At 38.1% G+C, this 14,950-nt stretch overlaps 1 protein-coding gene and 1 pseudogene across 1 annotated transcript; both read right to left on the bottom strand.

Moving 5' to 3' along the window:
• Window positions 1–404: 404 nt before the first annotated feature.
• On the bottom strand, window positions 405–6,996 carry LOC144457025 (uncharacterized). Its single transcript, XM_078153708.1, has 3 exons — window positions 6,641–6,996; window positions 4,087–4,258; window positions 405–2,843 (listed from the first exon to the last, which is right to left on the bottom strand). The coding sequence occupies exon 3, from the start codon at window positions 2,803–2,805 to the stop codon at window positions 1,000–1,002; it is 1,806 nt and encodes a 601-aa protein (XP_078009834.1). The 5' UTR covers window positions 2,806–2,843; window positions 4,087–4,258; window positions 6,641–6,996; the 3' UTR covers window positions 405–999.
• A 6,738-nt stretch (window positions 6,997–13,734) lies between these two features.
• On the bottom strand, window positions 13,735–14,266 carry LOC110193559 (UDP-N-acetylglucosamine transferase subunit ALG13-like; annotated as a pseudogene).
• Between the last annotated feature and the right edge of the window lie 684 nt (window positions 14,267–14,950).

Below are 14,950 nucleotides of genomic sequence, written 5' to 3' on the forward strand. Positions count from 1 at the left end.
TGTTTCAGTCATGTCTGACTCTACATGACCCCATTTGGGGGTTTTCTTTGCAAAAATACTGGAAGGTTTTTCATTTCCTTCTCCAGAATATTTTATAGATGAGGAAACTGAGGCAAACAGAGTTAAGTGATTTGCCCAGGGTAATTCATTTAGTAAGTGTCTGAGGCTATATTTGAACTCAGGAAGATAAGTCTTCCTGACACTGAAGCCATAGGTCCCAAAGTGGGGAATTCCTCCCCTGGGGGGTACTGGAATTATCCAGGTATCATTGAATAAAAATAAGGGTTAATTTAATCTGATCCCAGGGGAGAATTGAATACTATTTTTAAAAGGGGGTGTATTAATAGGATTTAGTGAGGTTCGGATTCGCTCCTATAAATGACACTCTCCAATGCACCAGAAAATAATAGGAAATAGATAATTTATTTAGAAGAAGCAAAGCACAGATAGTTTGAATTTGCATAGAAAGCATAAATAATAAGAACAATCAATAATATAGCACCGATCAAGAGAGTCGGTAATGGAAGAGAATACATCACCAATTCAAGGGAACCTCCAAAATCAATCAACGGCTGGGAGCCCCGTTGCAGCCAGTACAAACTTGAATTGTGTAAAGATTTTCCCGGGCGAAGCGTCCTTCCCGCGGGTGAGGCTCAGCGGGCTTACAGGACGCAGTGTTTTTATATTGTTCTAAACAAAGAAGGCTGGGGGCCAAGAAGCCCTTTTTGATGCTTGCGCTATTCATGGTTTGTCCAATACACATCTGACCTTAGCCACGCTCCCATCCGCCTGAGGCTTGGTATTTTGTTTTTTAATAACATCACGTCTCACAAGGAGAGGAGCCAACCCTCCATGTCAACGTGACCTAGGAATGGCTAGTTCCTGGAATGCTAGGCCAAGAACACTCAGGAGATATGGAACGGTCATGACCGAGATTTGAACTGAACCTATTTATTTGAGTGATCTTATTAATTTAAAGGGGAATTTCCAATTTCCATTTCACTTGGCCTTAAGATCATGAGAATAATAGGTGAGGGGCAAAGGTGTGACATGAGTGTATATAGTGCGTATTTTGGTATACATACAACAATTGCATATACAAAGACATAAAAAGAACAAAGCAAGTAGTAGTATGGGGGTAGCTAAGGAATTAAAATACATAGTAGCAGTAGGAGATTTAAAAAGAAAATCATACCAATGATGATTAGTATCTGAGGTCACTAAATGAGAAGCTTCGACTAGTCTTCCTGCGGCTATAAGAGTCTGTATTCGATGTTCATTTAACGCGCGTTGGTTGGACTCTAATAACTTTTTGATTTCAGTCGACTGATTCAAGATGTTCATAAGGGGATATAGAGATAGAGACACATGAGGTAGAGGCAAAGATTGGGGTACCCAAGCAAAATTTTTAACTAGGTTAGTGTCTGGTGGAAAGTAAAAATCATTTCCTTGCCAGCGTAGGAAAGATACATTGGATAAGCAACCAGAAAATGGAACAGTAGTAATATCTACAGATAGAAGGTCAGAGTGATTATTAGAGGCTATACAAACATATTGAGTAGATACTTCATATATCATAGAAAAGTTACTCACTGGGTATAAAGTTAGATCACACAAATTGGATGAATGTGAGAGAAGGCAGGGTTCCATCTGCCGAGTCATCATCCCACAAACAATCCCTCCATTAGTTACAACACAATCAGACAGAGTATGAGTTACATTATACCAATCTATATAGTTTCCATAGATATGAGGTAAAGCAAAGTATTTATGTAAGACAAAAGGTATTACATGAAATTGGCACATAACAGTCCAAGTTTTAACTTGGTAGAGTATAATAGTTCCAGCGCACCAAAGTGGAGTGCATCTAGCATTCTCAGGTTTTTGCTTTTTCCATACATCTGACAAGTCAAGTATATCGTTCCATATGTGAGAGTTACCTTCCTGTAGTAATCTTTGGGCATTTTCCTTCTGTATGAGGGTATATAAGTTTTGCAAGGAACATTTAGTCCAATTAAATAAAACACCAATGTTTTTCATAAGGTGTAAATTAACGAGGATGCTATTATTAAAGACTTGTAAAAATTGGCCTTGGTATTGTAATGTATTTTGGTGTGGCAGGATCGTTGTGGGTAACCATTGGGCATTCACAGTCAAAGCTTGAGAAACATCTTGTCCAGCACTGCGCAGTCTGCTAGCCAAGGTCTCAAGGTCTATAGAATTAACTATACCCAAACCAGTTCCTGCACCACCAAGTAATGTATCATACCAAGCTCTTTTTTTCCTGACACAACTTTCTAAAGAGGGAAAAGTTACATTATAATGAAACACTATTTTGTGTTGCAAGATAGAGGTGTTAGTACATGAGCGGGGGACACGAATTATTCCAGGAGGTTTCGGAGTCACAGGTACAACCCATACTAATTGGTTTAGATATTCTTCATACAGCCCATTGGAGGTGTTACGACAATAAAAATATTTTCTGTCGTCCGCTTGTGATAGTGAGACAGTGTAGGTGGAGTTTACTTGTGTCCAATTATATGTTACAGATCTTAACCTTTTAGGAAAATATGGACTAGGTGGCCAACTTGTAAGGGTACAGGATATATTGGTACCGTTTGCTGCAGTAACAGTTAGATTAAAACTAGTTAAATTGATTCTCATTAGGGGAAATAGAGGGGCGTCCCAAACTTCTACGTTGAATGGGTATGACCAATTCATGATCTGGGTGTTGTTTTCACCAACGTAGATGGAATCAGTACGCGGTCCTTGCTGAGGATTCCCACTGGAATACCTGGAGTCCATGCCATAGTTAGCGTGTAGCAGGAAAACACTGTAAAACACTTAATTTCGCAAAAACATTTGGGTTAGTGGGACATGATACCACTTATCATCACCAGGGTATACTACTATGGCAGTATTAGTGTTTCCTTGTGCGATGAGCTCAGCTGGCCTTGGTCTATCAGATTGATGCTTCTTTATCCAAACTTTAGTACCAGGAATTGCCTTTTCTGGTATCCAGGAGATGTCACTATTATTAGAGCTCCCAAATCCCTGATCTCCTCTTTCTGTGGAGTCAGGAGACCCATTGATTTTCTGCCACGAACCATTTAAATAGGGTAATATCACTAGTTGACAAATTCTCTCACCAGTCTTACATTCAAAAGGTTCGCTTTCATGAGAGTTATGTAAACAAACTTTAATTTCTCCTCTATAGTCATTGTCTATGACTCCACCCAAGACATGGACTTGGTTGTTTAGGGCTAAACCAGATCTAGAGAACAATTGTCCATAGTGTCCTTCAGGGAGCTTAACTCCTACTCCTGTAGAACACAGTTGTTGGCCTAATGGAGGAATATGGACATCATGAATTACATATAGATCATACCCAGCGGAGCCTAAAGAGGCATGCCAGGGCTGCCTAGCATTCTCATGTAAAGTCCACCATTGAATGGTCAAGGGGGACGAAATTCTCCTTATTTGTAAATTAGGAGTCATCATTCTTGAAAGAGGAGTCCCACCCCCATCAGTCAGAGGCCTGTTATTTAATTGCTTTAAGGCCTCAAACAAATTTTCTTTCCATCTCTTCAAATCATGGTTCTCACTTAATTTCTTTAGTTTCTCCTTTAATAATCCGTTCATTCTTTCTATCAAACCAGCGGCTTGGGGATAATATGGTATATGGTAAATCCATTCTATATTATTATATTTACAATACTCATCTATATCCTTACCTTTAAAATGTGTACCATTATCACTCTGTATTTGTAGGGGGGTCCCATAATAAAGAGAAATAATATCTAGGGTTTACAAGTGTTTTTCTGGGTAGCCCGTTTATAGGGGCAGGCAACTAATACCCCAGAGTAGGTGTCCACACAAGTGCAGGCATATTGACACCCCTGACTAACAGGTAATGGTCCAATATAGTCTATTTGCCAAATTTGAGCAGGTAAAGACCCTCTAGCCAATTCTCCAGTGATTTTCTTCGGCACAGGCCGATGAGCAAATAATTGACATTGTATGCAGTTTTGTACTATTTGCTTAAATAGATCCAGAGGTATGTTAATCCCTCTGTCTAATGCCCACCTGTAAGATGCAAGAGCGCCAAGATGTCCTGCGGTGATATGGACCCATTTTCCTAATTGTGTTTCGTTTTCCTTTCTGGGGGTGACCTTTAAAGCTTTTCCTTGAAGTTTGGATAATTCATCAGCACGGGCATTATACTCACGTTCCACAGAATCTTGATTCACATGGGCATCTACATGAAATACAGATACATTAGTACATTGACACCATTCCCATATTTGTTCCCATAATTCTTTTCCCCACACATCTTTGTCTCTAATTTTCCATTCGTGTTTCTTCCAAATTGGCATCCAAACTGCTAGGCCATTGGCTACGGCCCAGGAATCAGTATATATATATAATTGGCCACCTTGTTCCTTTTGAATTACTTGATAGACAGCCACTAATTCGGCCCATTGGCTACTCTGGCCTTCACCAGAGCTTTCCAAAATAGTATTGCATGAAGGGTTATAGGCTACAGCTTTCCAACATCGCTTAGATCCTATATATTTAGCCGAGCCATCAGTAAACCAAGCATGCTTCTTCTGCTCGGGGGTTAGAGAATCATATCCATTATTCCAAGAAACAGGTGATTGATCATAAGACTTTGGTGGTATATCAATATCATTTGAATGTTTTGGTAATTCTAATACCTTTTCATGCAAGGTGGAAATACACCGATCTGCCTGTCTTGACTCTATTTTGCAAATACCATTTCCATTTAATAATTGATGATTCTTGGGCATGTCCTATTTTATGTGAGGCGGGGGTCCCCATAATCCAACTCATAATGGGTATGGCTGGCCTCAATACAACTTCATGGTTTAAAGTTAAATGTTCTGTCTCTACCAGGGCCCAATATGCAGCCAATAATTGTTGTTCAAAAGGAGTATAATTTTGGCCAGCAGGTGGCAGTTTCGCGACCAAAATCCTAAAGGAACATTCCTGCCCTGTTGTTTTTGCCATAAACTCCAATCAGCATATCCATGCAAAACTGTAACTTGCAATTCCATCGGCCCTGGCTGTACAGGCCAAAGATCCAGGGCAGTTTGAATAGCTATTTTGGCTTCCTCAAAGGCTTTCGATTCTGTTTCCCCCCATTCAAATGCATACTTTTTCCGGGTAACTTTATACAATGGCTTCAAAATCTGACCTAAATGAGGAATGTGATTCTCCAGAAACCAAACAACCCAACGAACTTTTGAGCTTCTCTTTTGTCCCTAGGAGGTGAAAAATCTAATATTTTTTGCTTGGCCTTGGGGAGGATTTCTCTATGACCCTTATTCCAAATTATTCCTAAAAACTTCACACTTTGAGCTGGACCTTGAATTTTATCAGGATTAATCTCCCATCCCTTCTCCTTCATATGTTCTATTAGTTGAGTTAATCTTTTCTCTACCACCTCTTTATTCTCTGCCTGTATTAAAATATAGAGGTCAAACTCAAAAATTTTAGACAATCCTTGGGGTCTAGCCACACTCCTCCAGCTCCCCCATCACTTAATCTTACAAGCCAGGAGATTGCAGGCTCTCCTGATCGCTGTGAAAACCTACTAAGCAAATCAGTAATTTCTCTTTGGGAGTAATCTTCCGTGATTTCAGTCACCCGGGGTGGGTTAGCTTCCCTCCTTTTCGGCTTTTCTCCTAACTATCGGCCGAGCTTCCCCATCTAAACATCCGGAACATCTTCCCTCTATCTTCCCCCCACCTATCATCATCTTCATCCCAAATATCACCTTCCCAAGTATCAGGGTCCCAATTCATATTTGCTACAGCTATTACAGCATGCACTTTCCTTTTACTCACCCTTCAAATTTTCTACACACACTCCTCTCTCCTACATGCTTAAACTTCCTTGCCTTTCTTTCTAATGATTTAAAATCCCCTTAAAACCTGTACATATCTCATTCCTTTCTAATTCTGACCTAACACTTCAACAATCCTTCCCAACTTGCCCTCTACCAACCATATAACCTAAGTAATAAAGTATTCTTCTCTCTTTCCCTCTCCCATCCACGCACTGCTTTGAAGCTGCTGTTACCTGGGGAGGGAGAGGGGGAGAATGAAGGCAACTTTTCAGAGTCCTGCTGCAGCCTTTGGCTGTCTGGCTGCAAACAACCCAAAAGGGAGGGAAATGATGTACTGGTCGTATCCCCCCATTATCCCTGCTGGCAACCGGCCCATCCGTCGCACCCCAAACGAGAACCCCCAACACCCCCAATCCTCACTAGGTCCTGTACACTGTGACCAGGTTTTTGCGAGCGAGGAAAACGGAGGGTCCTCCCAACCGGGGACCTCTACCGGAGCCCGGGGCTCAACATTTCTCTTAAAGAAAGGCATTTATACAGCGAATCCTGTTCGTGACGCCAATTTTGTATTAATAGGATTTAGTGAGGTTCGGATTCGCTCCTATAAATGACACTCTCCAATGCACCAGAAAATAATAGGAAATAGATAATTTATTTAGAAGAAGCAAAGCACAGATAGTTTGAATTTGCATAGAAAGCATAAATAATAAGAACAATCAATAATATAGCACCGATCAAGAGAGTCGGTAATGGAAGAGAATACATCACCAATTCAAGGGAACCTCCAAAATCAATCAACGGCTGGGAGCCCCGTTGCAGCCAGTACAAACTTGAATTGTGTAAAGATTTTCCCGGGCGAAGCGTCCTTCCCGCGGGTGAGGCTCAGCGGGCTTACAGGACGCAGTGTTTTTATATTGTTCTAAACAAAGAAGGCTGGGGGCCAAGAAGCCCTTTTTGATGCTTGCGCTATTCATGGTTTGTCCAATACACATCTGACCTTAGCCACGCTCCCATCCGCCTGAGGCTTGGTATTTTGTTTTTTAATAACATCACGTCTCACAAGGAGAGGAGCCAACCCTCCATGTCAACGTGACCTAGGAATGGCTAGTTCCTGGAATGCTAGGCCAAGAACACTCAGGAGATATGGAACGGTCATGACCGAGATTTGAACTGAACCTATTTATTTGAGTGATCTTATTAATTTAAAGGGGAATTTCCAATTTCCATTTCAGGGGGGCTACAGGCCAAATTAGTTTGGGAACCTCTGTATCCAGACCTCGCACTCTATCCACCACACCACCTAGCTGCCACAACAGAGTATAGCATTGTTATTTCTTTCTCTTCCAAAGTATCACTGAAATCATGAAAACCAAGAGATTTCATCTAGTACCTATGCAATTATCTGATCTAGCTAAAGTATGGAGGAGAAAGAGAAATGTTGTGATCAGGTTGGTAGATCAACATCAGTGTAATATACTAATAACTGTCACATATACATACATATATGTATGTATGTTTATGTGTGTGTGTTTGTGTATATATGTGTGCGCATACATGTGTGTATGTGTGTATATATGTATATATATGTATATATGTATATATGTATATATGTATATATGTATATATGTATATATGTATATATGTATATATGTATATATGTATATATGTATATATGTATATATGTATATATGTATATATGTATATATGTATATATGTATATATGTATATATGTATATATGTATATGTATATATGTATATATGTATATATGTATATATGTATATATGTATATATGTATATATGTATATATGTATAATGTATATATGTATATATGTATATATGTATATATGTATATACATACATAGTATGTATATATGTATATATGTATATATGTATATATGTATATATGTATATACATACATATATGTATGTATGTCTATGTGTGTGTTTGTGTATATATGTGTGTGCATACATGTGTGTATATGTGTGTGTATATATGTATATATATGTATGTATGTATGTATATACATACATATATACATATATGTATATATGTATGTATATATACAAATACATATATATATATATACATGTATATATATGTATGTATATATGTGTATATATATATGGAGATAGGAGAGACAGAGAGAGCTTTCCTCACAATAATTCTGTAAGATGCTATTTCTTTTCCAAGATGAAGAAAATGAAGCTCAGAGATCAATTGACATACATGTGGCCATAACATTATCACTAAAGGCGAGACTATGATTAGCACTCATTCCTCTGTATGGCCAAGGCCTAGAAGGGAATGTGATAAAGAAGAACAGCATGAACCATGTGGTTGAGTCATAAAAGAAATTTAGACAACTCTTTGAAAGACTGTATAGATAAGAACAATAAGGTTGGAGAGAGGATGATATTCAGAAATTCTTTTGAGCTACCACAATTCTGATTTGCTCATAGAACTTTCTTTGATGTAGGCGCACCATACTGGGGGATCATGTACCAGTGTCTCCCATGTCTCATCATGGATTCTAAAATTCTTCAGAGAGATGTTGAGTATTTCCTTGTATCAGTTCTGACCACCTGCATCATGTGAGTTCTCTGTAAAACAGTCTTTTAGGCAAATATGCATTTGGCATTTGAACAACATGGCCAGCCTATCAGAGTTGCTCTCCAGTAGAATTTGAATGCTTAGCAGTTCTGTTCTTGCCAAGTCATCCTCATAATATTTCTAAGACAATTCAAATTGAAGACATTCAATTTCCTGACATGGAACTGATAGACTGTCCAGGTTTCATAGGCATATAACAATGAGGTCAGCACAATGGCCCTGTAGACCTTCAGTTTGTTAGACAGCCTAACACCTCTTCTCTCCCACACATTCTTTTGGAGCCTCCCCAGTGCTGAGCTTATTCTGGCAATGCATGTGTCAACCTCATCATTTATGTATACATCCTGGAATGTATACTGCCAAGGTAAGTGAACTTATCCATAGCATTCAAAATTTCTCCATTTGCTGTAACCAAAGATTCCACATATGAACGGTGCAGTGCTGGCTGGTGGAAAACCTCTATTGTCTTGGTATTAATTATTAGGCCAAAATTAGCACAAGTAGAAGAGAACTGATCCATATTCTGTGGCATCTCAGCCTCCGGGGCTTCACTAAGTGCACAATCATCTGCAAAAAGGTGTTCACCAACTTTCCCTCCACTTTAGTCTTGCCTTACAGCCTTTTCAAATTAAATTAAATTAAATTTTTCAAATTAAATAATTTGCAGTCAATGTGGTACAGTAGTTGACCTTGAGGCCATTTTCATTCTCATTGAAGGCATCTGACACCATCACTGGAAACATCATACTATAAAGCCTACAGAGCAAGCACACAGCTCTGCTTCAATCCATTGATGAGTAGGAAAGCTCAAGAACATAATATATTATCCAGATCCCACACAAGCATGCCATCATGAAACTGGCATACAGTACTGATGAATTTCTCCCAGGAAACCAAATTTCACCAAATGGGGTTATGGAGAGTTAGACACAACTGGAAGCACTGAACAACTAAAAAATACTGTTAATACAAGATACCAAGGTGTTGAGCATGGAAGTCTAGGAAATTCCTTAATGTCCTACTACTAATCTCCACTTTCACTCTCCTCCAAAAAACACACACATCACAACACCAACAACAAAATAATGCAGCAGGAGAAGAAAAAAATTTCAGCTTTGAAGTTACTCTTACCATTCCACATCCCTTCTCCGCTTACATGTGATAAGTGGAAGAAGGAAAAAAATACTTTAAAATTACTAAATTAACAGTTAATTAATTAAAATAAAATTGAAAATTACTAAAAAAGAAATCCTCTATCACTACTTCTTCTACCCTTGGACTAAAGCTCCTTCCTCCCTAGTGTAATGCAGAACATTATTTTGCCATTTAGGTAGTAGGGCCCTTTAAGACATGGAAAGCAAAAGTTGGTGCTTAATCTTGCCCCAGAACTCTTTCCTCCTAAATCTAAACAATAGTGAAATGTATTCTTGCATATCTCAGCATAGCCCATACTTCCAATGCAAATGGATAAGAAAGCTTGCAATATAATTGCTTTAGATAATTATGTTTATACTAGAGACCAGGACACCTGGTCTGGTTTGTGTGATCTCTGATCCATAAATAATGGGGTTCTTGGGTGCTTGTGCTTGTACTTGTGTCCCAATTTCTCCCTAGTCTTAGAAACACTGTCTCTAACAACCATTCCCCAGCCCAAGGACACTGTGCCTAGCAGTTATTCATGCATGGGCCTCAGCATGACCCTTATCTCTCTCCCTAGTACAGCTACACAGAGCTGGGCTGCTCAGGCCCCAGCCCTCAGATCATGTCTCTGGAAGCCTCCCAATTCCTCAGTAAGTTCCTGTGTTGTGGGAAAGCGTCCCTTGTTGCAGAGCATTCTCTCATCAAGACAGAGGGAGAGGGGTGTCCTTGACCAGCCCAAGGACTCTTCCTCCTGCCAGACTCCAAAGATCCATCCCCCTCCCTGTCTGGTATACTCCCTGTACTTTCCCATCCATAGCCCCCAAAGACACCTGCACCTTTGGATTACCTCATCAGTGTTCCTGGCATTTCTTTCCCATGCTCTTTTCCATATAAACCCTAGCTCGACCCCTGAAGGGGGCTGCTTGATTTGGATGTGCATACCCCTTGCATCTGCGTGCTAGTAAAATCCACATCTTAAATTACATCTGGGTCTCACTCGCTGATTTCTCGGTACAACACTAGTACACAAGGAAAAAGGAAGGAGAAAGAAAAAAAATCATCCCACCCCAAGCTCTTGTCACTCCATCTCACATGCCTTCAACTACAGAAGGGAAATGGAGTTTATCAAAAGGAAATATATACATACATATACATATACATACATATACGTACACACACACACACATGCATATATACAATAAAACTTCCTACTAAGGAGAGGAAAATATAGAGCCTGCTGATACTATTTCTGTACCTCAAAAGTTTTTTCATCCTTATTTCTTATCCATATCTATCACATATGGCTCTGTGAAAAGGGGAAGGATATGCACATATGCTTCCCAGATATCCTCCTGATTTATGACATCTGCAGCTATATAGATATGTATATACATACATATATCTATGTAGACAAAAACATGTGTATTTATTCATATAGATGATTTATATAGCATATATTCATTACTGTTTAGATATAACAATTAGTATGTATTATACACATGAGATATAACTATATTTTGTGTCTATGCATAACTATATGTGAACAATATATCTATAACTATATGTATATATTATACATAATGTATATATAACAATATGTATTATATTATTTAACAATATGTACATATGATCCATAATGAATTATAGGTATAACATAATATATATTTAATATATAATTATATGTGGAGGCCTCAGAAGCATGTCACTCTACCTCTGCAATCAAAGAAAGAAGATCTCACTTCATCTTGGAGGTCAAGCTTGGTCATCATAATTATGTAGCATTTAATTTCACTTTTTACAAAGTTGCATTGTATATATAATTTTTCTTGGCTTTGCTTGCATCCTTCTCTATCAGTTTATACCCCTTCCTATGCTTCTCTCAATGTGTTATATTTGCAATTTCTTATGAGAAAGGAATATTCCATTATATGCATTTATCATAATGTGTTTAGCCATTTCAAAGTTAACGAGAATCTACTTTATTTCAGCCAAACTATCCTACTTGCCATTAACTGAAATTGACATTCCACCTCTTACCCTTATGCTTATCACAAACCTTCCTCATGAGACACATGTCCTTATTTCCACCTCTTAGAAGTCTATACCATCTCTTATGGCTTAGTACATGTTGCATCTCCTAAGCCAAGCCTTACCTCACTTCCTAGTTGTTACTTCATATTAACTGCTCAGACTATCACACATATGCTTATGTTGATAGGTTCTATCCTCTGACCCCTAATACAAAGTAATTTCTTGGTCACAGAGTATATTTTCTTTTGTCATTATCTCCCCAGGACCTTACACAATTCCTTATACACAATAGACGCTTAACAAATGCTTTCTGGATTGGTAGCTCCCAAATGTTTCTCTGGGGTGAACTTTTCACCCCACCTTACTCTTATACCCTGAGGATATCAGTCCAACATCAGCTAAGATCACTTTTCCTGCTTCATTAATGGCCTTTTTTTCTTTTTAGCTATGGCACTGGGGGCCAGTATCTCTTGGATCTTTAGTCTTGGACAGACAGCACTCTCACAAATCAAAGAGGTATTTTTGCTCTAGAGAGAAAGGTATTTAATTGGAACCATTATCTTCATTGACTATTGTAGGAAATGAATAGTAAACATACTATTACACATGGACTCTCAGGAAATTCTTAGCCCAACAGCATATAAAATCTGTCAACATTATTTCTATGCAATGTAGGTAGAAAGGATCCTTAACAATAATCCTGAAAACATAAGGCAAATAATTATTCTTGTGATGAGAACAGTACTAGATTAGCTCTCCTACATGCAGTTGAACATACCTGGACAAAAGGTCATATAGACAAACTCCAATCAAAGAAAAAGAAACAAAGGAAGTGACAATGAGAGAAAAGGACTTCAATGTCAAGTCTTTGTTCATTTGTTTTTCTGTAGGTCAGGGTAAAGTCAGGCCACAGAGCGAGTGAAAGTCATGTTATCCCTTATGACCACCAGCGCACAGCCAAATGGGCTGTCACTCTCCCTGGAAATCAGAAGGGAAGAGAAAAGTTTGAATTATCATTAAGAGTTTAATGGATTTATCTATAACTACAAGAGGAGGAGAGAGAGGTCAAAAAGTAAAGGCACTAAACAGCTTGTGTCTTGAAATACTTTTGACTATTTCTGATTAATTTTAGTCGCATACTATGTGTCATGTGACTCCAAACCTGCTGTATCAGCAAATTCAATGGAAGTAATTAAGTATTGGTGAATCTGTCATCAGAATGACTGGAATTTAAATTCTGCCTCACATATTTACTATCTGTGTCACCCTGAGCAAGTTTTTTTAACTTCTGTCTCAGTTTCCTCATCTGTAAAAGGAGGATAATAATAGCACCTACCTTCCAAGACTGCTTTGAGAATAATGTGAGTTAATATTTTTAAAGCACTTTGTAAGCTGAAAAGCACAAAATGTTTGCTATTGTTGTTACTGCTAATCAGCACAGCATCTTATTGCAAGGTCCTCCTGGAAGGAATTGTTTACGCACCTAAGGAGATCTGACCTTGTTATTGCACAGAAAGCTTCCTCATTCAATTCATTTTGTATTTCTTATTGGGCTAGTAATTGGTCTATCCACCTACCAATCTTTGCCCTCACCACAAAACCAATCCATTTATTCTCTTCTTAGAGGGTACTAGCTAATCAGGGCCCCTTTTTATTCTTAATTTTTTCATATACATATTATAATTCATTGGGTAGTGTTGGGATATTTGGAAACTGAGGAATACATAGTTGTTAATAACCAAAATAGGCAATGAAACCAGAATCCATGAAGGTAGTTTAAACACTGACTCCCAAACAGAGAAGAAACATAAATGCAATATTAGTTTATTTCATCCTGATATCCAGCATGTTAGGTTACCAAATATTTAATAACAATCCCATGGTTCTAATAATATTTAAAAGCATTTATAAATAAAGAATGAAAATATGATCAATTGAAACAATCCATGGAAATTATTTTTTTTAGATGTAGAAAATTTATTAAGGACATATCATACTGCAAAAATACACTGAAGACAGAAGCACATTGTGCAGGAAGGTTTGGCTATGTGTCTATCTATGTGTTTTCCCATGGATGGGTCAAAAAGGTTGAGACTGAGAGGCTGGCATTCTTTTTTTCAATACTACAACTTTATCCAAAAATTCAGAGAATATCTCTGGCTTGCCTGGAGGAAAACGTTTCAATGATACGTACTCTGATTTTAACAGCTCAAGAAAGGTGCTGTATGTGCAATAGAAAAGATAACCCTTCTTTGTGCAGCTGTCTGGCCAGTTCTAACTAGTGATTGTCCATCAGCTTTTTGTTTACAACCACCACCAAGGGCTTCCCTTCTTCCAGAGCCTCTAAGCAGCTCCCCGAACCAGCATGGCTAATGATAAGATTTAATGTCTTATTGTCTTCTTTCAAAGAATTCTTGTACCTATAAACAATCAAAGAAAAAGATGTCAAAGTGAAGGAATCTGGTACCACTCTGCCTCTGCCAATCTGTAGAACAAGTTTTCAATAACCAAGTCTCCTGAGTATCTGGAGGGTAGCCCTGGAAGACACACGGTTTATGAGCTTGTCGAAAATAGTGGTGCCCATGGTGATGAAAACAGATTTCATAGCCATAAGCTCTAGGTGGCTTCAATCCCTGAAAATTCTGACTTACATAGGTAAACAGAGAAATAATCATTTTCGAGAAGCATCTGATAACAACTTCTATTTATGATCTACAAAAGGATTTTCCATGCATTATCTCATTTAATCCTTACAACACCAATGTGAACCAGTGATATTTTGAGCTCAGAAGTACTATTAATGTTTTTGTAATCAGTTGATCATTATTGAGTGTAAGAGTACTGGATTTGGAATCAAAAGACTTAGGTTCAAATCCTAGCCTAGACACTTACATTTAGACAGTTACCTTGAACAGTGAATAGGACCTTAGAACCTGGAGTCACTTCCTCATTATGTGATTTTCAGCAAACCACTTAACTATTCTAAGAGTTAGTTTCCCTATCTGTAAAACGGGGGAAATAACTTACAGTATTGTTGTAAGGATCAAATGAGGTAATATGTAAAGTGCTTTTCAAACCTTAAAGTGCTATAAGATGCTAAGAATTGTGATAGGCAAGTTATTTCACTTTTCGGTGTCTCAATTTGCTTATTTGTAAAGTGAAGGATTTAGACTACAATGATTCCATAATTCATTAATGTAAGTGAAAGATGACAAGCAACATGACATAAAACACAAGCTCTTCAGTAGAAGAGATTATTTCAGTATTTGTATTTGTATCATCAGAGCTTAGCCCA

Source organism: Phascolarctos cinereus, unplaced genomic scaffold (assembly GCF_003287225.1).
Source record: "Phascolarctos cinereus isolate Bilbo 61053 unplaced genomic scaffold, phaCin_HiC Scaffold_4;HRSCAF=312, whole genome shotgun sequence".
Classification (NCBI taxonomy): domain Eukaryota; kingdom Metazoa; phylum Chordata; class Mammalia; order Diprotodontia; family Phascolarctidae; genus Phascolarctos; species Phascolarctos cinereus.